Source organism: Clarias gariepinus, chromosome 1 (genome assembly GCF_024256425.1).
Source record: "Clarias gariepinus isolate MV-2021 ecotype Netherlands chromosome 1, CGAR_prim_01v2, whole genome shotgun sequence".
Lineage (NCBI taxonomy): Eukaryota > Metazoa > Chordata > Actinopteri > Siluriformes > Clariidae > Clarias > Clarias gariepinus.
The window spans coordinates 33,083,622-33,109,573 of record NC_071100.1 but is presented as its reverse complement, the minus strand read 5'-3'; the positions used below and the strand labels follow the sequence as shown (position 1 = coordinate 33,109,573).

The window sequence follows — 25,952 nt, the reverse complement described above, 5'->3', positions numbered from 1 at the left end:
AACCATGGTGCTAATTAATGCAGTGATGTGGAACAGCACTATAGGACAAAACATGGATCATTAGAGGTAATATATCCACAACAGTCCAAGGAGAGGAATGTAATTAGCCAAACTGAGAGTGTTTTGTGCTCAAATCAAAATGCTGAGTAAAAGTGATGTTATGAACCGACACATGTGTCAGATGTAATAATCTACTTTAAACAGGGATTTGTGTGTATTTGGCTGATGAAGAAAGAAGTACAACTTACATAGTATTTTTTTTAAATATTTTTTGTAAGATTAATCTTTATTAATCTTATTATCTTATAATTTTATTAATCTTTGTATTAATAAGTTAGAAAGAAATACATGTATGTGGGCTTTAATAATAATGGGTAATAATAATGTCACTGATTACATTAATGCTCATCAGCTTATTTTTAGCCTTAACCTTTTAATTATTTACAAAACCTCTTTACCCAGATATTAACTCTAGTCAAAAAAATAAATAAGTAAAAATAAATAAATAAATAAATAAATAAATCTGTGGTAAAAGTTTTGAAAAGTAGCAGTGTTTGAAAATAGATTGTACCAGTTTATTGGTGGATTCTGCTTTTCCACAATGAATCATATAATCCACAAATACTGTATGCAGGATTGAAGTGTTGAGGCTGATGTGCCTGCAAAAACATTCTCATAAAGGGTGTGGAACGAATCCAGAAACAATGCAATCCTGGGCATTAAACGACACTACTGTATACTGCCCAGCTAAAAAGAAAAAAAAAGTCACACACTAAGATTTCATTGACTGCCTTTAGCTTTGATTACAGTGCACAGTGTGGTGGCAAATTCATGTGTGAAAATGATTCCTCATGCTCTCAGAATCGCGCTTACAGTATACAATTAAAATCCTGGAATATGCCAGTGCCATCATGGAAATCCATAAAAAAGTCTATACTGTAGGTGTGATAACCTGGTCAATACATACAGATCATCAACTGACAATAAAACATCATTTTATTGCCACATAACCATTGATGAGCCTAGACCTGACCAACTGAAGCAACCTCAGATCCTAACACCACCTAGACATTATGGGTGCATCGCTTTATGTGCTTCTCCTTCTTACCCAGACACGCCCATCGCTTTTTTTATAGGGTCAATCAGGCCACATGACTTTAAAAAAAAAATTGCTTTAAAATCCAGACTTTATGATTCCTAGCTAATGTACGTGTTTACCCCCGAATTATCTTCACTAACAAGTGGTTTTCTTATGGCCAGGCAGCTGTTTAATCCCAATTCTGTGAGCATGTGGAAATGCTCTCACTTTTACTATTAAACATAGGTGTGATTTTCTTCTGATTTTACCATTCATCTTTACTAAGCGTTTAAGTGATCTCTGGTGATGATTTTTTTCTTTCTGACCAAATTTCTTCTGTCAAAAATCTTCCTTTTTCATGCACGTGACCACAAATTAATATGGCTTTCATCTCACTTACTTGTAGACTCAAAATGTTGCTATATTCAGAGGAATTTTGTCAGAAGGCTCAGCTTTCAATCAGAGATCTCCCCAGAGTCTGCTTGCTGCAAATCAGTTGAACTAAGACGCACGGTTGCTGATTCAGTGTGCTGATTGTTAATCACATATTCAGCAGGTGTGATGGAGGTATTAGCGATGTCTGTGTGATTAGTTCCTCATACACAGCAGGCACACATCTAGATCGTCTATCTTTATGAATCATAATCTAAAAGTTTGATATTTTGTGCTTTTTCAGTCATCTTGCTTGCACATCGCATTTGTTCCACATTCCCTGCTTTTTGTGAAAAGTACAAAGTGAGATTGTCTCTCTGCGGATCCTGTGTCCCAGTGAGACGGATAGAGATACAAGTCAGTGTAATCAAGCTCTATCCTGATCCTACTCTCCAGAACCAGAACAATGGTGAATCTTCTCATCATCCAGACAATGGCCAAATGTCAAGTACAGAGCTAAAAGTGTTTACCGTGAAAAAAAATAATACTGATGTTTATATCTAAAGCATTTACACTGAGATTGTCAGAAAGCACATTTTCAGAAAATCTGCATATAAGATTTTTATTTATATTCATCAATTTATCCATAATGAGCAAGCCAGAGGAAAGAAACAATGAGCAATGCATGATGGGAAAAACACCCTGAGGCAATATAAAGGGGAAACTTTGACTGGACCTGAACTCGAAAGGGAACCCATTCACCAGAAAGTGCAATTATAAATCATTACTCTTCTATAAGTATGTTAATATTCTGTGTAGTCATGCAGTGGTAAGTGATTTAAAAGGAGTTTTAGCATGAGCATCATAAGAGTTTTGTTTTAAATTAAGGCTTCTGTTGCACTGCAGACAGAAGTGGACCAAATCCGTTTTTTTTTTTTTTTTGGCTCAGATGTAACTGAGATCTTTTATTGCTGTTGAAACTCGGATCTGTTTTTAGAATCTGGATTCTGGTCTTTGCAGTTATCATTTTGGTCCTAAATCAGTTAAAACTCTGACTTTGTTTTGCAATGAAATCTCAATGCATCCCTTCCCCGCTCCCCACCCCACTCCACTTTACTTTATGATGACCTGCCAATGGTGGGATAGTGAGGTAATGAACCTCTAAGATTAGGGGTAATGTTGCTGCACAAGCAAAATCAGATGGGTGCACATAATACAGTAACTGCTCTATGTTTGAAGACATCCATGCCTAACTTATTAATAAAAGTTAAAAGTTTAAAAGTTAAAACTTATGTAAAAGTACAGTATGTGAACCAAAGAATTGACTGAACAACATGGGTAATGTCAGAGCAATATTAAATGCATCATGTCACATCTTGTTCTTTTGCACATGCAGGTCAAGTTTAAGGAGTGTGATCTCTTTAGGGTAATGTCAGAGCAATAACGTTTCCACAAATATTCACATTTCTGTGTTTGTGTGTGTGTGTATGAGAGAGAGAGAGTGATGCAAAAGAGAAAACAGTGTGCACTTTTGCACTGCATTGTGTATGCATCTCCGGTCAGGGCAGCCACAGATCATAGACTTTAATTGCTTGCCTTTCACAGCGGATGCCTTTATAAATATGACAGGCTAATTTGAATGTTTCCTAAATATTGGAGACCTTGTCCCATTTGCATACCATAACAGGTATTACTGAGTGGCATGTAATTAGTCCCATAAGACTGCCCAACTGGTCTGCACACAGCTTAATGACCCTGTTATAGATTCTCTTTCATGTCATGTAGCTGTCATCAATATGATGAATGATGTTTTTGTGGTGCAGCAGTTCCTCATTTTAGAAAGGTGCCACTTTAGAGCATGACACTAAACAGCTGGGTGCTTTTAATGAAATTTCAATGGCATCATTGAAAGTATGGAATGGAAAAAGACTCAACTAAACTATCATTGACTCTTGTACTTGGAAGTTATTCTATCTATCTGGTCCTCGGTTTCTCCAGGGTCCTCAATCATCACAGACAGCTTGTTGTCATGAACGTTTTATAGTAGATTTTGAAACCTGATGTCCACAAAAATGACATCAACCAAACTTTTCAATAACTGTGATCACTGCACTTATTTTCTTGCCTTTTTCTTTCTCCTCATTCTGTGTGCATGGATCAGATTCCCAGCAAACATCCAACAGATCTAAAACTGCTTGTTTGGCCCAATTAGTGCTTAAAGTATTGTTAACTGGATTTTATATTTTATACAGAGGGAATTTATGGGTGTACAACTTTTTGAAGTTTACATTCATCCATTATCTATAATGTTTAACTTGTGTAGGATCACCGGGGCCGGGAGTCTATCTCAGGGAACTAACAGTAGCTGGCAAAACAGGAGACACCGATTTTTATATTTATACATTATAAGCACCTTAAATGGAGTGTCCATATACTTATGACCATATAGTCAACAGCTCACTTATTATGTATATTTATGTACCCTTATATTACAACATTTGAATTCTTTTAGTAAAGCTGACTTCAGTGTCTGCCTTTATTATGGGATTACAGGACCAATACAAAACTGCATATCCAAATGACCAGCAGGGGGCAGTAGTTAAGTATTGTAGGGCATGGTCAATGGCTATTGGTGTGTATTAGCTTTGGAAGCAGAAGTAATGACTCACTATGTTTGGTATTAGTGATGTTTGAATTGAAATCAAATAAATTCATATGAGCTGACAGTTTTTATCTGTTTCGTCTCGCATCTAATAAAGATAATTTATACAGTTTGGCAGAATGCTTATTGTTTCTTTCCCATGTGCATTATCTGGCACGAGTAGAAAGAAATGTAATGGAGAAAAATGTATTTTCATTTACCTTATGTTTTATTTACAGAATATAAACAATCCAGGTTTAGGTTTTAACTAAGAAAAAGCTCAGTCTGAAAAGCATCTTTGCTGAAAGTCTAGTGTAGTTTAGCTTACAGTGTATGGGAATAACAGCAAAAAGTGCATCATGCCTTCTGGACATGTAAAACACGTCAGGTTTGCCTGTTCTGCTGCACTGTTCCCTCTTTCAGTTTACTTCTTTAGTCCCTTCCTCCCTCTGTCCCTCCCTCTCGCTTTCTCTCCTCTACTTCGTTCCCAGCCCTCCCCTTTGCTGAGACTAAATGCCTGAATACAGTCTCTCAAACAAGAGCACAGTACCACTAACACAGCAGAGTGGGTCAAAGTCTTCTCTCCTCTTCTCATCTGCTTCTCGTACCTTGTCTGTCCGCTGACATCTGGAGCACTTACCCCTAGCTACGCAGCCTGGATTTGGAACAGGACCTGGGTGGCACACGTGGGTGCCCTGGTGTACAGGGCCCATGTCAGACTGTGGAGGAGGGCGCGTGGGCATTGGGGAACTGGAGCACAGAGGTGCAGGAGCCAGGGGGCTGGCATGAGCTGGGGCAGGGTGCCATGCTGGCAACGGTGTGGGAGACGGAGGGGCTGCAGACGCTGGGCATCGTGGTGATCGTGTGTGCCTCACTCAAGCTGCTGCACCTGCTCGGTCTCATCAGCTTCTCCGAGGGTAAGCGAAGGTAGAGGTTTTGGCATTAGAGCTGTGTTTACTTAGTGACTGTGAACAGGAAAATACATGTGAGTGGATGAGGCAAAGATGAGAGATAAAATAGAAAGAAATCCAGATTTATTTAACTTTTGGCACACAGTCGAAAAGGAAGATATGTAGTATTAGATAAACATTCCAAAAGTTTCATTTTATGTTGTTTTGTTCAAAGAGTAGATTAGTGTATTTGGCACACCGCAAGCCCTCTCTGACTTATTGGACCTCAAGGACAATTGCAAATAATCATAACTTCATCAAATATTTTTTATAGCCCTCTTCACACTCTGTTCCAATTTTCCATTCTATCATCTCTGTGGATCTTCAGCCTTTGCATAAACCAAGTGCTTTTTGCTTGACAGCATCAGCTTACCCATCAGGGAAGATTAATATGTGAATATCACAGCGTGAATAGGACAGCAGGTTTCTTCCCTTAATCGGTCTGTGAAATATCTGACAGCCTGTAAAATGACTGAAGATTGTGGGGTTCTGTCCTCTTTGGTTTGGTTAAACTCGAGACTTGAACCACTTTTGAAAGTCTACCACGTATAAAGTGATTGCCACGTTTGTGCTTGGAACATATATAATACAATTGCATAATTTCTTCTGGTTTCTTAAGCAATCAAGCATAGCTTTTTACACCTGTATAATAGATATATTCTCTTTTGTATCTGATTTATTAAATGCAGTGGCTGGAGCGTAAAGCACTCCATGTTAAACTCTATTTCACTTTGTTTAATCCATTAAGTGACAAATCTGTGTAAGTGCCTACGCTGTCTAATGTGGAATAACTAAAATCTTTAGCTTTTGGTTCTGGCACAGAATTCTCTCCATATTCTAAAATGAGCTTCAATCTTTTTCTGTCCCATGTGTGTAACTGCATGTGACTGAAATTCTGCCTGAAAACCTGCACACTGACAGGTTTACAGTGCACTTTTATTCTGTTTCATAGCTGTAGTGTTTTGTTTAAATGGGTCATTTAACACAATTACACAGCAAGGCCAGTGATTCAGGGGATGCTTTTAACCTCCTGCCTGAAACTGAGGCAGTGCTATTTGCTTCCTCGGTTGGGCTTCATTTTTCATGCACTGTCTTGTTGGGGGGAAAAAAATGCATTTCCGTCCTGTAGAAAACTAGAAACTAGAAATTTAGGTGTCTTTACATTATTCTAGCAATCATTACTTTAAACATTGGTCATTCCTAAGCACTTATTAATGACCTACTGTAGTTTCAGTGCATTGCACTTACCATGTGTGCTGTAATTATCTCTTTGAGATATTAAGGAGAATACATCTCCACCTTTAACCCTGTTGAACCCAACTTTTGCTTGATGTAAAGCACCTCTGGGACCAGCAAGGTACTTTTATAATCAGATCTGACTGTGAAAAGGTGATAGCATAGGGAAAGGGGTGGTTATGAATCTCAATGAACCATTTCTTTATTATTATTTTTTCTCTTTTTTCCCTCAAAGTTAGTTCCCAATGATGAACGTTCCTTGCATTTCAGTAGACAGCGAGGCCAGTGCTTGCCAAGATGAGCTCAAACTCAGCAACCAGCTGTCAAGCAGAGCTGTTTGTGTCCTCAGCTAGGCTTAATCTTTTTGCATACTGAACATTTCCATTTTTACTTTTGTCTTCACTTGGCTATTGACGTCAGCTGCATCTACAGTATGAAGGTTTCTAGCTTCAATTCAGAAACGGCAACACAGGACTTGAAGAAAAGAAAGTTTATTTCTTAAGGGCGAACAATTAGCAATTTCAGTTTTATTTTATCAGTATTGTGAGGCTTTGCTTTCATTCCTGCCTTGGTTTATTAAATGTTTCTGCATCCTGTAAAGTGGAAAAAACTAACAGGAGTACCGGTTGTAGCTTAGATTTATTTCAAAGAAACAACAGTGGATCTTTTCAGATGGATCAAAGAAAATCTGATTTTATACATTCCAAGGCATGTCTGTTGCTTTTGGTCTTTCTGCAAAATGCAGGTTATATTGTTGCAGTATAAAGGCAAGGAAATAAGACAGGATGACAAAAAATAAGACAGAATTACTTAAAAAAAAAGGAACAAACCCAACATAAAAAATTTAATGTAGATTCAGTGCATCAGCTTGGAAACTAGAACAATGCAGGTTCACATTTTACTAGTTTGATATTTTTTACAGTGTTTTACTGTACATGTTAAGACCAGAGGTTGGTAGATTGGCCAAAAATTATACTCAAGTAAGAGTAGCTGTCTTTTAAAACAATATTACTCAAATAGAAGTAAAAAGTATTCAGTGAAAAGACTACTCAATTACTGAGTAACTGTTTCATTATAATGTCTGATTTTTTTTTAGAACAAAATGATACAATAATGTACAAATTCTTTCCAAATAATAAAATAAATAAAATAAATATCTTTACAAAACAGCAGCTTAAGGAACAAGAAACACAAACTTCCTAATCTTACTATTTCCAGTGTAAGATAAACAGTATATTCAGTTGCCCTCCAAATGGCTCAGCAGATAGAAAATAACATTAGAACATGTCCAAGAGGTGTTACTTTACCAAAAACTGTGTCCAGTAGAACAAATGTAAGAAACCTATATTTTTTATCCTGTAGCTTATTTGCTACAAACATTAAATAAAACAGCTAAACTAACCGCGACATGTTCCCCTCACTGTCTACCACAGTGAAGATTCGACTATACTGTATGTGCTTATTGTTATTGGTCAAATGGAGTCATGTGATTATTGTTGCTACGTCTGATTGGTGAAAAACAGTCATGTGGTACTGTAGATCCACCAGCTGCATTTCTCTGGCAAAAATAAGGAATATTAAATGTGTAGAGTAAATGGTTAGAAAATTAACGGGTCGAGTGGAGCCAAATGTAGCGTAGTAAGAGTAGCGTTTCTTCTTCGAAAATCTACTTAAGTAAATGTAAAAAGTATGGTGCAGTAAAACTAATCTTAAAAGGATTTTTTTTTCAAAAAGCTACTTAAGTAAATATAACTAAGTAAATGTAACTCGTTACTACCCACCTCTGCTTAAGACCAATCGTCCAACATTATAGAACGTCTGAGTAGAACCTTAAATGTATTTGTTGCCAGTCTAGTCAATACAGTATATACAAGCAGTTCCAAGTGACCTAAATTACAGTATGTTTCTATTGTACTTGGTGCTTGAGAAAGCAAATAACCTGGAAGGAACGAGTTTGTTATAGACCGATCCGAGGTCTGATCAGATTCCATTAAACTAGACCCTCAATGCCAGATAACATCTTCTCGAAGACGTGTCAGCTCTAATGCCCCCATGGATGCTAGAGTTTACTGAGCAGTAAGTCATTTAGGAATTTAAAGATGATTATAACACCCACCATGAAGGAACGTTCACACTTGTATTCCCCACAATAAAAGAATGTACAGTATGTTATGTTAATGAGAGTGCTGTCATCAGAGGAATTAGCTATTTTAAACAGGAAACGGAAACAAAAACACACCAAACTGAACTATAAAACTGTTACATTCCTTACAATGTTCCGCAGTATTTGTGCATTAAATAAAGAAAGAAATTCTTAATCATCATTATCATCATCCCAGTTGAAAGCAAGACCACCAGAGTGTTAAAGAGATCAACAGTTGTGTTGATGTACAGTAAAGCCCATTTCGCGCTGTTACTAGAGGTTACACAGGTTAGGTACAGTAAGAATTACTCATGTGCTCACATAGAATCACATCACTTGATTTACTGCACAGGGGATAAATAATACAACTTAATTTTTGCAGACTTACAAGCAATGGCAACATAACTTAAGTTAAAGTGTTTCATAAATGTGAAGTGCAGACAGGCCACATTGACATAGGTACTGTACAATGACAAGGTCAGAGTCTGAGACAGGCGGAGAGTTGAGTGAGCTGCTGCAGGGCTGACCTGAATAGTGGATGAGAAAACAGACACAGAGGGTCAAAGGTGAAGGAATAAGGAGCACAACACAGTTCTCTGCCGTGCCTGAACTACTGTGAAGACCAAGAGGTTTAAATATCTGAGCTGGAAGCGTAATGTGTAATTGTGTGCAGGTGGGTGTTAGTAAACTGGCGAGCTCCCCCAGGGAAGCTGGCTATTGGAGTTCTAAAACTGAAATAGACCATTACGGATGCAATAAACAGCAAATTAGAATCTTACACATCACTGGGGTTGGATTCATGAGAAAACCTTGTTACTGTAGACTTCAGCTTCGGCTTTAAAAAATGATACGCTCTTACTTGAATAAAACGCTGGGTTTCATTGCCCACAGATCCGACCAGTCTTTTATCACGGAGATCTTTTTTAAAGCTCTTAATATTTACATTAGAGTTCCTTTTCTCTAATTTATACGTAGTACAGTATGAATTACAGTATACACCATAGTAAAGAACAGTTCTCAGGGTTAATCATAAACAACTCAGTGGCCAATACGTTGCTAAAAGGGTTCTGCGGCTCATCCTAAATTAACTCTTAATTTTTGTCTTTTCATGATAAATATTAAATGTGTTGCGACCGGGACTGTAGTGCTAAACGGCAGGTTCGTATTTAACCCGAAGAGAAGGGTCTGCTTTTATCACAAAGAGCTCTGATTGCACTTTGACGGTGCACCTAGCTGCTAATGATGGTGTGGAGGTGAAGGATTATCTTACTGCCGACCAGACTGTTAAATGACTGACTGATTAAATGATTTCATCCATGACTTGCTTGTGCTGCTGAAACATAAACATCATGCCTAGTGTATCTTAATGGAATCTTTGCTGTCATGTGAATTGACAAGGAACGACGCATAAAGTCAGATATACAGCATATATAACGTCTTTAGAGTTATTTTGGAACATCTCGTCATTCATTGTATTTACTGTATATAACGGGATCTTTAATAGTAGCTGGTAGCGTTATTGACAGATTTGTGAATCGTTAATTTACCTATTATCTCAGATCACTGGCCTAGAATAAAGGTGCTTTGGGTTGTGCATAATTAGACAACAGTTCACTTTACGTTCAGAATTTGTATTTTTAATTTGTAATAGACCTGAGAGCAAAAGTTGCACTTTCCTAGCAAAGCCAGAGTTAATTTACTTAAAATCATAAGAAAAATAAATAAACAAATAATTGTAAAAAATAACAGCCACTGTAATCGAAAATCGAACCAACAAAAAATATTACTATGAAAGTGCCATAAACAAACCCAGTAACATTTGTGAGCAGATTTGAGATTTGTTTGCAAGAAATGATGCAATCTGTCTGCATTCATTCAATCATTGTCTATACCACTTATCATGTACAAGGCCGTGGGTGGCCCGACGCCTATCCCAGGAGACTTTGGGCACGAGGCAGGGTACACCCTGGAGAGGGTGCCGATTTATTGCACATGCACACACTCAGTCACCCATTCATTAATACACGCAGGGCAGCTTGAGAACGCCAGTTAACCTAATCTCCATGTCTGTAGACTGTGGGAGGAAACCGGAGTACCCAGAGGATACACACATGTTTGAGGCCGGACTCGAACCCTCAATGTTGGAACTGCGATGCCATTGTACTAACCACTATGCCATCAGGTCGCCACACAAAATAATAATAATAATAATAATAATAACTTTAATTATTATTTTTTACATTTAATTTAATATAGTTGGGTCATTACTACCAACCAGTCCTATGTATTCCTGTAAGTAGAATAAGATTATTATTACACCTATTTGATTTTTATCTGCAGGTTCAGCAGCATGAATCCAAACAGAGCCATCGTCTCATAACCCTCATGAAACTAAGGACTAATTGGTGTGTCAGTGAAGTTAATATTGCCTAGCTCAGCCTAGCACTGGTGTATACACACACACACACACACACACACACACGCACACACGCACACACACAGGAGGAATACAAAGGATGCTTATGTCTCATTAATTGTGGCGCCGGCCATTAGCAGAGGAAGCATTGCATGCACGATGGTCACAGCACCCTTTCTCCTGGCCTTTGTCTTCAGTGTGTCCTTGCACAAGATTCACAAGTCTCTGACAGAACCTTTGAGACTGAACTGTACACTAAAGAGCCAGAGAGGATGAGTTATGTTAATGGCCTGTCAGCAGCTTATATGCCTGAAAGGACCTTTCTTCACCTTTACTCATATTGTGTTTTTTTCCCTTTTTAAAAAATTATGCCATGAACGAATAGGTTGATTATTAGCAAAGACAGTCTGTACAGGGGGTGTCCTTTTTAAAAATGTTTTGCTGCATGGTCTTGTAACCTTTTTTAAAGGTTTAGTAAAAGACTTGGATAAAAAGCGTATTTTTTTGTGTGCAATCTGTATGAAATGAGTTACGTTAAATGCAACCAGGAGCTTGCAGTCCAGATTCAAATTAAAATTAGATTTATCATTCGTTTCATAGTGACATTTCTGTGTTTCCATTGTAGAATACGTACAGTACAAAGGGTTTATGTAAGGATAATTATGATTATTAAATGTTTTTCTTATAGGGCCTCTTATAGCACCACAGAAACTAGGAGTACCTTTATATTACAGCAGCAATCGTTGGTAAAGTCATAGCACTTTGTCATTGTTATAATAAGAGATTTGATCAAATCATTATTTAAGAAGTGCTGGAGCCACTTGAATGATCGCCAAATCTTCTTCAAAATTAAACTCATTTATCAACCATGTTTATGAGTAGTTTCTGCATACCTGATGCATATGCACATTTAGGGTGTGATGTACTGTAGAAAGTTTGCGATGTGCGTGTATTTGGATGCATATGCAGAAACCCCCAGTGGTAGAAAAGTGTAATGACAAGTAAACTGATCATTAGCTTTCATTTCATTTCATTCCGCTTAACAACATCAGCATAATAGCGTAAGTATTTGTCGTCTCTGATGTTGACACCAAGGTGTAGACAGGGGGCATATGAGATATAAAGTACAATCATAAAAAGCACATCTAAAAATTGATGGGGATGATGCACACAAGGACTGATTGTTTGAAGAGTTGGCATGCGCAGCTTTGCCCAGGGAACTCTCATTGCTGAGATTGATGAGTGGCCAGTTGATTTTGTTTCACTGCCAACAATTTTGATCTCTGCCAACAATTTGCCCTATGTTTAAAGAGGCCAACAAAGCACAAATGGAATGACAACAATAATGTGGCATTTTTGTTACCATGACAGGTTTTTTAAATGTAATTTACTGAATAGATTGCCATTATGTTAAAACAGGAAATCACTCAGGTAGAGTACAGGTCAATTACGGTGCACAATAGTGGTTATGCTTCGAAAACGTGATGGCAGACTTAATTTGAATATATTATACCAAACAAACAATTAAAGAATGTGTAATTTTTTTTTAACTATTTCATGCAACAGTATCTTCTTGAACCATTTCAGTCCTCTGTAACAAGCCAGACCACAAGCAGGCTAATGAGCTTACATATAGCAGAAACATATTAACTTTACAGTAGGGTTTCAGATGTTTCTATATTTAAAAAAATAAAGGCATGGCAGTTTAAAATGTGTGGGATCACACATTCAAATTGCATACAGCTGTGTGTACTGCAAACTGAGAGTTCTTATGCACCAGTAAAGACCGTGCTCTTTGTATGCTTTGATCAGTGAGACTCCGAATGACTGAAACATTCATAACCATACAATAGTAGTAATGTATTAGTATGGGAGGCAAGCAACCCCACTTGTGTATAAATATAAGTTATTGTTGCCATTGCCACAACATAAAGGGCAATGTGTTTTCAGCAACTTTTTGTTCGATTTTTTATTTCAGCTTAGTGGTTTTAGGCATTGGGTAAAAGACTGACATGACCTTTCCGGTTTAGTTTCTGTTCTTTCCCTCAGGTGGCTCTAGCTATAACCAGACAGACGGTAGAAGGTTGACCCACACATTTGTGGAAGCTTAAATGAGAACTGTCTTAATCTATTAGAATTACTAGGACTTAATGGATGCTAATGTTTGTCCAGTCTGAGAAATGAACATTAAGGACCGGTTCTCAGCGGCTAGCTTCAAGTGGACTGAAAGACATTCTCATCAGTTTTACCAAGGTGTGCAGCATGAATGCGCCCGGTTATGAGGTCCTACATCTTCTTTCTGAGTATCAATCCACATTAAGGGAAAAATACAATGGAGGTGTGCTGTGACACTAGCTGGCTTTAGGATTATTGAAAAAGATAAAGCTAATCTGTAGCACAATACAATTATTCATTGACTTTATTTCTAATGCATTCTCGATATACTGTGGTAGTCCAGACATATGTAATGGCATAGGCTTGCAGCAAATCTAAATTCAAAGATTCTGACCACAGATTGCACAGCGGCAAAACTGCTTAAAATGCCAGACGTGTCCATAGCTTGGCCTTGATGTCTACACGAAAGAACTACATTTTGCTCAAAAACACTACTTAAAATTTTAAAGGATTTTGGTCTATGAGGGTTAAACATTTAGACGGGCTTAGACAGTTAGACAGTATAAATGTTCTCTTGTACCATTTCAGTATGACTAGCTTTGATACAAGATTTTATAAACCAATAATATATCCTGATTCATGTATTTAAAAATTTGTATTTGCAAAGGAGGCATTTCACGATTTAAGCTTTAGAAACTAATTTTACATTTTCACTAAAACAGTCTGATTAGAACTCCAGTTTAATTGCAAAGCTAAAAGTAGAATAATAGTTCCCCACAAATCCTCTGTGATTTGCATGTTTACGTGTTGGCTGAAAGGTATCTAATAGTCTATTATCTTGAATAATTTAATTTTATTTGTATTCCTTCTACAATTTATAGTTGTACAATATATTTATCTATTTCTCATTGATTTAAATATTTGGAGGGTCCTATCCCTGAGTGAATGAGTTTGATGTCCATTTAAATTTCCTTTTTAATCGTATACCTAATTTTAGCCCAGTTTTGTACCAAACTGGTTTTTTTTAAAGCTTAGCTTCCTTATCTTAAAAGGCCAGTACGGTATTTTAAAATGCTGATGCTTGTTTGTGGCTTCACCATTAAAAAGGACTTTGTAATTTCTCTTATTAAGTGATTAAGAGATACAGGATTCAAAGCTGCCTGAGTGTGTCTAGGGCAGGTGGTTCATCAAATTATTTTTAACAGTACTTTTTAAAATACATGAAGTCATAGACTGAAACAATAACTCTTCACTAAGAGCACAGGGTTAAAACATGTTTAAATCATGTCTTTGTAACTACAAAATCCAATGTTTATTTCTACTTTATAACTAATTTATCTCTTGATATGCATATCATCAGCAGTAACAAGCTTCTTATTATTACCCATAGTTTAAATAAGTACTGTATATGATTTTTCAGGTGTTGGTGTTATAGTGGTTAGCACTGTGGCCTTGCCCCTCCATTGTCGAGGGCTTAATTCCTGCTTCGGACCTGTGTGTGTGGAGTTTGCATGTTCCTTCTGTTCTTGGCGGGTTTCCTCAGGGCAGTCTAATTTCCTCCCACAGTCCAAAAACATGCAGAGACGGCTAACTGGCCTTTCCTAATTGCACGCAGTGTATGAATGAGCATGTGAGTGTGCGTGCGTACAGTATGTGTGCCTTGCGATGTACTGTATGGGCACCCTGTCAAGGGTGTTCCCCTCCTCATGCCCAAAGTCCCGTGAGATGACCCTGCATAGGGTAAGCAGTATACATTTATTATATGAATAAATGAATATGAATTTCCTAACAGTAAGGTCATTTTTTCATAAACCATCATTTATGTTTCTGCCAGTTTTGCATATTACTCAGTTAATGTGTTTTGGACCATGGCTTATAATGAATCGTCCTGTCATTACATAGCATACTGCGAATCATGGCTCATCATTTCCTCACTCTGACCTGAGGTCGGTTCATTTCTGTTAAGTATTGTTGGCCTAAGCTATGGAAAAAAAAAATCTTTCAGTATCCTCTATTAAAATATGATGGTACAAAAGCCAAAATAAATAGATGGTACTTCTACTGTATGTAGGTTTTGTATCTAATCTAAGGATTTTGCATGTCTAGGTGAATGCAGTTGCAGTCTTTCCTTCTTTCTTTCTTTTTTAAAACAAACAAAACAAAAGGCTAAATCAAGAAAGGTCAAATGCCAAGCAACGACACACAGAACGTACAAGGAGAAACTAATCAGCATATGAGGAAAAAAATCACCACCGATGTGAATCATAGACTGTATAAAATGAACTAGACAAACCCATCATGACGTCACCCATAGGTTTTTAAAAGAGCAGTTTTGAAGCTTAAATATGGGAGCTCTGCTTGTCGACATTTTGGTAGAAGCTGACTCCATCTAAACACAGGTTAACTCTATCCAAACACAGGTTAATTCATAAATGGGCAAATAGGCAGGGCGAATGGAGCCTGGCTGTTGGTTGGCCTCATTCTTTAGACCCAGAGGAAATCAGTTGACCCTTCAAGAAAAACATTAAAACTGTGAGGATGTTGCCCTCTGGTGATCTGGAGGTGAATTGTCCATGATCCATATGACCAATGTGTCTGTTTGTGTGTTTTTGTCACTCATGGTTCACAGTGGCAAAAAGCGAGATGTCTCTTGGGTCTAGTGACCATCTGTGCTTTATTAATGTTCGGCTTTTGGCAGCTCCCTCCTGTCAGTCATCACTTATTCAAAAGGCAGGACATGGTAAACCACGATGAATATACAGCTAACATTATGATATATAGAAAGTGTGTATACATAGTGTATAAAGATAAGATTCCTGCCTCAGACTTGCTGTTGGCGCAGATATTCTGCGAGAAAAACTGAACAAAGCAATTGCAACTATTATTACCTCTAATTGTAGTGAAAGTTATTTACTAGTAATAAGGGTAATAGTAGCAGAGGCAGGAATAGGAGTATTAGCAAAATAAGCTTTTTGGCATTGTCCGATGGCCAGTGTGGGTGTAATGTGTGATGTAGCCAATATGATTAAAAACTAATGTTATGTTTAAGAGTAGTGCTTGAGACTGGATTTCATGCACATTTGATTCAAATTCATGTGTGTAAAGGCCAGTGGTGTCTTGAGTATAAGTATCGATACTAGGGTTTAAAAAGACTTCTTTAGATGTTGAAGTATCAACTCAAGATGTTAAACACGCAGGTGCGATGGATCGCGTACCAACCAATAGGGTGTCGCTCCATCCAGATGGCACGATTTATCCGGATGTTTTTTTGTTTGTTTGTTTTTTAAAAAACAAGCCGAAATTAAATAGGAGTAACGAGGGTATTTTTAAAATGTAAGGAGTAGAAAGTACAGATAATTGCGTGAAAATGTAAGGAGTAGAAGTAAAAAGTCGGCTGAAAAATAACTACTTCAGTAAAGTATAGATACCCAAAATTTCTACTTAAGTAATGTAACGAAGTATTTGTACTTCGTTACTTGACACCTCTGGTAAAGGCTTTATCCCATCCATTCTGATCTATGCACTTTGTATTTTTTATTGTACAGAAATCAACTGTCATCACCTATGCCAGCTTTTTTTTGTGATTTCTCAAAAATTGCCTGTACTGTGTGAATGATTGTGTGTGTACGTGTGCCTTGTAAGGGATTGGCACCTTGTCCAGGGTAAAGATCTGCCAATAACTGCGCCTTTTTACACAAGGAAAATCGTCTCCTTTTGCAACCTTTGTTCCGCTGAAATTGGGTTAACAACTCTCCAATGCATTGTTTAAATGTGATAGTGCTGAACTGCCAACTTAGCAGAAGAAATTTGGTCGATAATAATTATGAATGATTGTGATCAGAGATCACTTAAACACATGATGAAGTTGCATCATAAAGAAAATCGTCAGCTAAGGCTAAGGAGGAAATTACAGCTATGTTTTATAGTGACACAAAAAGCTGTGTGTACTATATGTGTGTGTGTTTAATGTAAGCTCCAGGTCTTCTCCTAGAAAAGCTAAAAGAATAAACCGTCACACAGGTTTACATTATATGTTCATTTTATGTTTCATTTGCCACAGGAAGCTGGGTGAATTATTTTCTGAACTCTCAACCTAGCACTAAATGCGTTTTTGCGTGCATATGTCTCTGGAGATTTAGTATGTGAGTGTGTCTCTGCTGGTTCATCTCTGAGCAGAACAGATGTGATTGAGTTTTTTTTTTTTTTTTTTTTTGGAACACCTGCACAATTTGTCAATTAGCAGTCAAATACCTTGTCATTTTCCAAAGTCCAGCTGGAGGTGTATGGATTAAGTGTGCTGCTAATCAGAAACCTAATTTTATGCTCATTTATTCTCTCATTTATGCCTCTGCCAATTCATTGAGATTAAGTGCTCTATGCACAGAGCCAAACCCTGAGCAGGAATTGTGGAACATTGCAAATAATATTGTAGTAAAAGTGAGCACGAGACTACAGTATATCTATATCCATATATATGGATCTGACAGATTGCTCCTGTAAAGAATCAGAGAAATAACCTTAAATTATCCTAGTGACTTTGCTCAAAATTGTAATTATTGAATATACAGCAAGTTGGCTTTAAGACACGAGGACTAAGGCATAGACACTAAATGACAGTAAGCATCGCTTCCTACAGTTAAATATGATGTGCATGCCCTAAGTAATGGGGTTGTGCGTTGGCATTATATTGTTTCAGCCCTCCTGCAGTGCTCATGAAGTACTTTTACATCACTCTCAGTTGTAGCTTTATAAATGCTCGCTGGGTTTTTGAATTGTGGTTCACCAGGGCATGTGCTCTAATCGTCTCTGCTGTTGACGCCATAGGCAGCTGGTTATGTCTGAGAACAGATCATAAATTAGTCTTTTCTTACAGGCAGGGACCTTTTATGGAGCATTAAACTTTGTAAATCACACAATACACAGTACTGAAGGCCCTAAGATTGTGAATGCATCATTGACCCAGACTATGTACATAATATATGTGAAAGAGCAGTGAAAAAATCTGATGGATGCCAGCAGGAAATGGAAAGTTATAAATCCACTCTGAACACAGAGATGTTAAAGTGCAGAAAAATGAAACTATCCAGACTCATAAACGCAGCATATATTGTAGCTGACTTAACATTGTATTATATAATTAAAGAGCTTTCGGGTTTTGATTTTACACAGACTATGTTTTTTTTTTTAACTCATCGGGGTTCTGGAGTACATACTGTATATCAAGCTCCTGGGTTTGGTTTAAAACAGACTTCGTTTAAATGTGAGTTGTTCTCTGACAACCCCAAGCTTTTCATTTCATTGCTATACATTTATACATTTTTTATTTTTTATTTATACCCAGAATTTTTGTTCCCGTAAAGCTGCAAATTATTTCCTGTAAATTAAACTATGTCTATTGATTTGAACCACATCATTGTGCAGAGATTGCACACTCATGGCTGTGTGCTCATGGCTGTCTAATCCGAACAATAATAATAATCAGTGTCCCGAAGAAAACTGCTTCTCTGGATGGTACATCTACAGTACAGTACATACCCATTACCTAAAATCAGCACAATCCTCCAATGAGTAAGGAACTGAGTTGGTGTAGTCAGCTACAGCAGGCCACACTGGCTTAACAATATTTTAAAAAAACAGACAGAGTTATAGAATATCGTTATATATTTTGACAGGGCACTTTTATTTAAACACAACAGTCTTCCAAAGTTTTCAAGTAGTGCCTTTTTTCTGCAAAATAGTTTCACCAATTAATTGCAAAAACCTCCCCTGGAGAAAATACTAGCCCCAAGCCTCGTCCTACAGTATAATGTCTAATAAGTTCAGAGAAAACTTTTAGAGAGACAGCTTGTTAATGATTTTTTTTTAAACTTCTTTATAGTCTTAGGTTAGTGCATGTGGATTCCCCACTTCAATTCAGAGATGGTTCCAATCCAGAAGATCCAGAACAAGATCAACAAGATCACATTTGAACTACCTACGGTGTTAAACAAGCCCTCTATGGTCATGTCGTAACCTCCGGAAAAGAATGAACCAGGATCTAAGCCCTTAATCTTCACAAGACACCAATGATGACCAGCTGAAAAACAGCCCTATCATCTTCTCATCTCAGTGCAGCAATTTGTGTTTCCAGTGACACACAATTCAAGCCCAGGTTCTTCATTGTGTGGGTTTCTTTTTTCATGAATCCCTTCCTAAAAGCACATTGTTATAAAAGGTTACAGCTGATAGATGAAACTCGACAGCACCTCACATCAATGAGGGGCTCATGCATCTTGGCAACCTGTTATTGTTTGACGGTCTGTATACTGTAGTTTTAAAATCCATTATCACATCTCATCTCTCATAATCTCGTTTTTTTTGGGTGGGATGATCCATCATCATGATGCGCTTCCCATCATGATGATGGATGTCCAAGAAATTCCATGCCAGGAATGCTGGAGTATAAAATGGTCAAAGGCAGTGACACTTTCATGAAGATTACACTTTTTTTTTGTTTTTGTTTTTCAAAAATTTTCATTTTATTTGTAGGGGCTACAAGTCGTACCACACAGCATGTGTGTGAAAGAGAAAAAAAAGATGCAATTTTTCTTTTGAAGGGTGTCAACCCTATTAGATAGAGTAAATCAATGCACAGAAGATGTGAAACCTTGTTAAAGGGTGTTTAATCAATATTACTTGCTACACTAGGGTGCTGTATTTTATGCATGCAGCTTTCTCACTTGTACAGCATATGTGTGTTCATTCATAAACTTACAACAGAGCTCTGAGGCACAAATATATCTTATTGATTTGCATAGATACAGTAGCAATGTGACCATTATGTTCACTCCAAATATTTATTCCACTGGCTGTAAAGTGGTCTTTGTACCTCTGACTTCATTTCTACTTTAACATCAGTGTTTTACACAGTACTGTACTGTGTATATAGTGAGCGTCAAAGATCAGGTTGAGTCATGCACTGACACTTCACAAACTGTCCACCTAGACATCATGAATTCTCATTAATGTTATCAAGGCTTTTTCACAGGATGGCAAAAGTACATCATGACAGGTTCCGCTTGTTTATTTGTTCAATTGAATGATGTCAGACATGCATTTCTTGTTGAATGCATCTTCATGAAATATTTCTGAAGACAAGTTTGTTCTTATTTCTCGATCAATATTTACCTGATAGGCATAAATATGTCTATCTGATTCCATTTGTGTTGCTTAAAATGATCACCAGCCACTCTGTTGACTAATAAAGGCAATAAAAGTGTGCATGAGTACTGTATGCATGATTTAAAAGCAGCTGCATGTTGGAAAATATACTGTATAGTTTTTCCCTGATGAGCAAGATTTGTTTTGCGACATTTCTTGTAGGTAATTTTATAGCATTTCAACAAACCCTTATTGTGCATTATGTGTTTATGACAGTATGATAAAGTTAACCAGAATATATTAAACTTTTAATGTCGGTTAACACTAATAGAGCACATACTTCAATTTTCTCTTGTCTGGAACAATTCTTATGCCATCCAGCCAAACACTGCAGGATGGATTCCAAGTTCAACCTGCACTCATGCCAAATAATGATTAGAGCAATTTCCAATTATCCCCTCTTTAAACGATTCCATGTTGCTTCCAAAATAGTTTACCATCCTCTCAGCTCCGACATTGACTCCATCACAGTGCCTTTTTCCTCACTATCTGTGTTCCTCTGATAACTGAACAGGTGTGAGGTGATGGATGGCTAGCTGTGGAGGAAAGCTCATCTTCTCATGCCCACTCTATCTTTAAAACCTTACAGTAGGCCTTTCAACAGGGTCATGTAGAGCTTTACCTTTCTGCGTTGCTAAAATAAAACTGCTAGCACCCTAGAGGTAGGATTCCTCAGTATTTATTCTTAAAAAGAGTTATGCACTTTAAAGTGTAGGCCACAAAAAATGGATAAGGGAAAATGAAAAGAAACAAAACATCAACCTTATATAAAAACAGGCTATATACAGTAGAGCATTCTTCCACTGCAATGGAGAAATAATATGTGCATAGGCATTTTCTAAATTTATAGCTGCGCAGAAGGACTGTAAATGTTGTCAACTGTTCACAAGATGTAAAAGAAAACAAAATTCACCAGAACAGGTCACATTGCTCCCTGGTCCAGTTTTGATGCTTACGTACCCAATGTAGGCATTTTCAGCAATAGCCAAGACACTCAAAGCATTGGCATTCTGGCTGGACTGTAGCAGTGCAGCCCAATACACAGCAAGCTGATGCACCGTGTAGCATACAACGAGCCTTGGGTGCCCATAACCCTGACGTTGCTTTACAGTGTATCACTGAACCACTTTTAATAGGTACTAACCACTACTGTAGGAACAGCCTAAAAACCGCAAATTTGGAGCTCTTCTCCAGTTAACTAGCTAACAAACTTTGGCTCACTGTCAAAGCCAGACTATTACTCTTAGCTTTTTTTTTCCTGCTTTCAACACGTAGGCTTGTTTATTTATGGTCTTACAGTATATACCCCGCACCTTGGCAGGAGCCACTGTAATGACATAACTCATGATATTCACTTAACCTGTGAGAAGTTTTAATATTATGGCTGATTGATATACTGTACAGTCCGCTCTAAAAGTACTGGAGGGGCAATCCTTATTTTTTACCCTTTCACTGAAGACGTTTAGATTTCAGAATCGGAATATGAGATAATAAATCCGAATGTCAGCTTTTATTCATGATGTACTCATCTAAATGATCTATTGTTATAAATTTACATGGAACCTTTTGTTTAAACCCACGCATGTTTTTAGTGTTCAGACATGTTGGAACATACGACTGTCCACTTGTTCTTGAAGCCCCGGTGTGCCCTCTTTGATTGTTTAAATAATTAACCGTTATAAAAGGTTATACAGTAGTTGTCTATTGGTTTGGGTTGAGCCCTGAGTTTTGTCCGTGAAGCCTACATTTTTTTTGTTGTTGTTAAAAAGAAAAAAAAAAAAACACATTTGTAAAGACCAAAAAGCTGGTTACGGAAGGAAATCAAGACAAAGAAAAAGGAAAATTTAATCAGAGCTATTGCACAAACATTGGGATTTGGCAATACAATGCTGTGGAAAAGGAACGGATCAGCTCCCAGCTTGGGCGTACATTTTATCCATCCAACTAGAAACCTCTGTAGTCCAACTAGGAAGCATGGAGGCCAATGGAGACAATTGTACAGTATTAATTCCCAATTAGTACGACCAAGGAGCAAGTAGGATACGGCAATTAGCCTAATCTTGGGACCTGCCTTAGGAACCTAGAGAACTTGGAGGAAAACTACCAAGCACAGGAAGAACATGCAAACTCTGTGCACACAGACCCGACACGGAAATCAAACCCAGGATCTGGAGGTGCGAGGTGACAGTGCTACCCACTAAGCCACCATGCCTCCTTGGGCTTACATTGCTCCTTCTGAAAAAGACCCACTAATACTTATTGACGATGTAACTCATGATGGTCGCAACAGAATAAAGTCAACAGAAACATTCTGTCTGCCAATTTACAGTCTAACTATAAGGAACTTCATCATGCACCATTCACCATCATTCACCCCACTTGTGAAAGGGGAGAGACACCCTTTCACAAACAACAACTGAGGAAGCTGAGGTACAAGCCTGAAAATGCTTCACAAAAGAAGAATGAAAGAGGTTGATATCATTGGGGTTTACATCTTGGTTTTAAAAGTAAGGGATTTGCATCCACATAATAAGTCGTATTTACTTTTATTTTCTTTTTCTCACTTAAAAATGTGTGTCGTTTGCTACAAAAGGTGCCATGTTGTAAGGTTGTAAGTTGTTTAACACATCTGGATATAATTGTCAGAAAATAAAAACTAAAATCCTCATTTGTTGTTCATTTTTGAAACTCAAATCCAAAATGTCTTTAGTATACAGCAAAAACCAGAGAATTTGCATTTCTGTTCCAGTACTTTTAGAATAGACTCGTGTTGTCCTGTGAACATTTGCTAAGCATTTCCTTCCACACAACACTCATTTATCAATGCATTATTATCTGTGTCTCATTCCAAAGTCTGGAGGAAACCTGTCATGCATGCTTCCTGTCCTGTTGCTAACCACGCTGACGCTTCTGGCGTATCTTCTAGGTTCTTTATGTCTTCGGGGACGTGGCGGGAGTGGAGTCAGAGCACGCCTCTGCAAGCTTTTCCTCTGCTCCTCTGCTAAAAACCCGTCTCCCACTATGCAAAGCAAGTTCTCTGAGATCGTGTTTCCCCTCACTTCTCTTGGCTTTATCCGTCTCAAGTTTTTTTTTCATAGACTGTTTTTTTTTTTTATCTGTCTCTCTCTTACTTTTATGCATTCACTCTATCACTATTTCTCACTGGTGTACCATGGTTGTATTATATTATATAGTTTGGATTCAGATCTTATCATACAGACAGCTACTCTGTTCTCTCCCTGCCCTGTATTTTTCCCCCAATAAGCTGCAGATCAGTAGATTTGACAACGAAGGGATATTAGTTGTTTGTTTTTACTTTTTTTTAATCAATAAAACAAAATTTTATCCCCAAGCCCTTAAATCCCATCAGCACATCCAAACTTTCCTTATTCCATACACTAATTACTACAAATCTTTTTATGATTTTTACTGTAGTTAGTGAATAATTTATAATAATTAACGGAAGACCCAGGTTTGATTCCCTCATTATGTCCAAACCCCAGCCACTCAATGCAGTGCCGGTCCCAAGCCCAGATATAATGAGAGTGTTGCGTCAAGAAGGGCATCCGGCATGAATAAACCTGCGCCAAGATGTCAAGTTGTGCAGATCTGATGGTCCACTGTGGCGACCCCTTGACAGGATCAGCTGAAAGACAAACAATTTGCTAACTAAATTTATAAAAAATGTTTTGAAAAAAATGCATTTGTAACCCTTTAGCCTTTAAAGCTCACAGCTTTTAAGCCATTTGTCTGTTTTGCAGTTTTTTTTACACTGTATAAGGCACAGAATGGTGCAGTATGCAATATGATGAACTAGTATGCAATATGATGAACTGAATTTTAATCATTTTAAGCAACTACGCAAACACAACTGAGCAATAAATTTTAAAAAATGGTCAAGTAGAAATAGCACTGATCACATGTTTTTCTGGTTGTTTTAGGTTATTTCTCATTTTGAGAGTTTTTGCAACATTTTTGCAACATCATTCCCATATCGCAAATTTTACATGTTATAAAAGTAATAAGTTTTATTCTACCTGAAAAACCCAAATGCACAGTTTTATGTCCGAAGCCTTTTTGTTAACACGCACCATCAAAGCTTCCATATAAGCACATTTATTGTTTTTTTAATCATCATCATTGACCTATGCTGTGTTGCCGGCATGGATATGTGCCGCTTGGGTTTAAACTCTCAAATCCTCAGCTCAGCAGGTCCAGAATTTCCTCATTAGTCACTAATGTTACTACACACATTTTCTGTTTTCACTGTACGCTTTATGAAAAAATATCTTATAAGAGGAACAAACCCCTAACCACCTCATCAACTTCTATAAACTAAAAAAAACTAAGTAGCAAGAGACTTTTAATAGAAAAATACCTTTTAAATATGTTTTAAATGTACATTTCTGATTCTACAATGTACATTCTGTGTCTACAGTAGTCTGTTTAGTTAAGAGTTTTGTACGTTATCTCCTATACCATTTGACTGCATGCTGAGTGTTATTAGTACCAATTGTAATTTTACTTTAGATTTTGAATCACTTTTGGTCCCAAAAACATTTTTGGTTACTGTTCTGTAACGTTAAATTCATCAAGCACAACATAATTTGACATAAATCTAATTAATTATATAATGTAATTATTCCTCATTAAACAAATTCATTCTTTACTGTTTTTCAAAAAAAAATAAAAAACATTTTTCCTTTTGCTTTTTATGCCAAGGTGGTTAAATCAGGTGCTGCATTTGCACTTGTAGCATAACACACCAGCTCTCAGTAAAAAGACTTACAGTATTCGGGCCTTTAACTGGTCGTCTGAGTCATGCTGATGTTCATGGGAGAGACCTCACTACCATGGTGATGTGCTTTATGGTTCAGTGCCTCTTACCGACCCAAAAGCCCTGGACTATCAGGTCTGATAACAGCTGAAGAGAGCTGGCTGTTTGCACTGAACTCATTTTAGCTTTTATCAGGTGTCTAATGGGATGTGAAGATAGCAAGACACACTGGAGCAGTAAGAGAGAAGATATATTTCGAACACTGACTAGGAAGGACATTGTCACATTTCCACCCACCAATATATTTTGTGTTAAATGGCCAAAAGCAATTTATGTTTGCTTCCAGTCAATAAAAGTAATTGTTACTCATATCAGTAAACTTATTTTTCTATGAATTTCATTTCATTTTAAGCTATTGTTACATATTCAATACCAAATCAGGGGCAGATAAACCCTCTGAACGGAAGAATTAGTGTTAAGCATCACTCAAAGCGTCAAGGAACTTGAATAATTGACTAATTAACAACTCCCTGAATAGAAAGACTGACTGAGTTGCTCAATATCAGGTCAATTATTTTTATAATGAGTATGCAAGAAGTATCTGATTGCTGACTGACAAATGTACAAGTAACACGAAATGTCTGAGGGGACTTTGGTATGTCTGTAAATACTGGGTGTATTTTAGCACACAAGTTTTTAAATAAATACAGTGGAACCTTGGATTACGAGCATAATTTGTTTTGCAAGTGGGCTCGTATTTCAAAACACTCGTAAACCAATATGGAGAATTTTCCCATAAGAAAAAATGGAAACTCGAATTATTTGTTCCACAGCCCAAAAAAATAATTACATAAAAATAATTAATACAAAATATAAAAAAAAATTACCCGCACTTTACTTTAAAAAAAAAAAGGAAAGAGAGGAGGTGTGTGTGTGTGTGTGTGTGTGTGTGTGTGTGTGTGTGAAGGGGCACGGTGTCCAATGACGTGCGCAGACTAACTGCAAACTGATACAAACTGATTCT

The 25,952-nt window shown here is 37.3% G+C and overlaps 1 protein-coding gene across 4 annotated transcripts in view; it reads left to right on the top strand.

Moving 5' to 3' along the window:
• kcnip4a (potassium voltage-gated channel interacting protein 4a) overlaps window positions 1-25,952 on the top strand; it is a 134,887-nt gene that overhangs the window by 83,076 nt on the left and 25,859 nt on the right. Inside the window, exon 1 of one of the 4 annotated variants that reach the window (XM_053509869.1) lies at window positions 4,729-5,008. The exons of the other annotated variants lie outside the window; for them this stretch is intronic. Coding sequence (XP_053365844.1) covers window positions 4,897-5,008 — 112 coding nt within the window. The 5' untranslated portion in view covers window positions 4,729-4,896. Of the gene's footprint in view, window positions 1-4,728; window positions 5,009-25,952 lie in introns of those variants that run through there. 4 annotated transcript variants of the gene reach the window in all.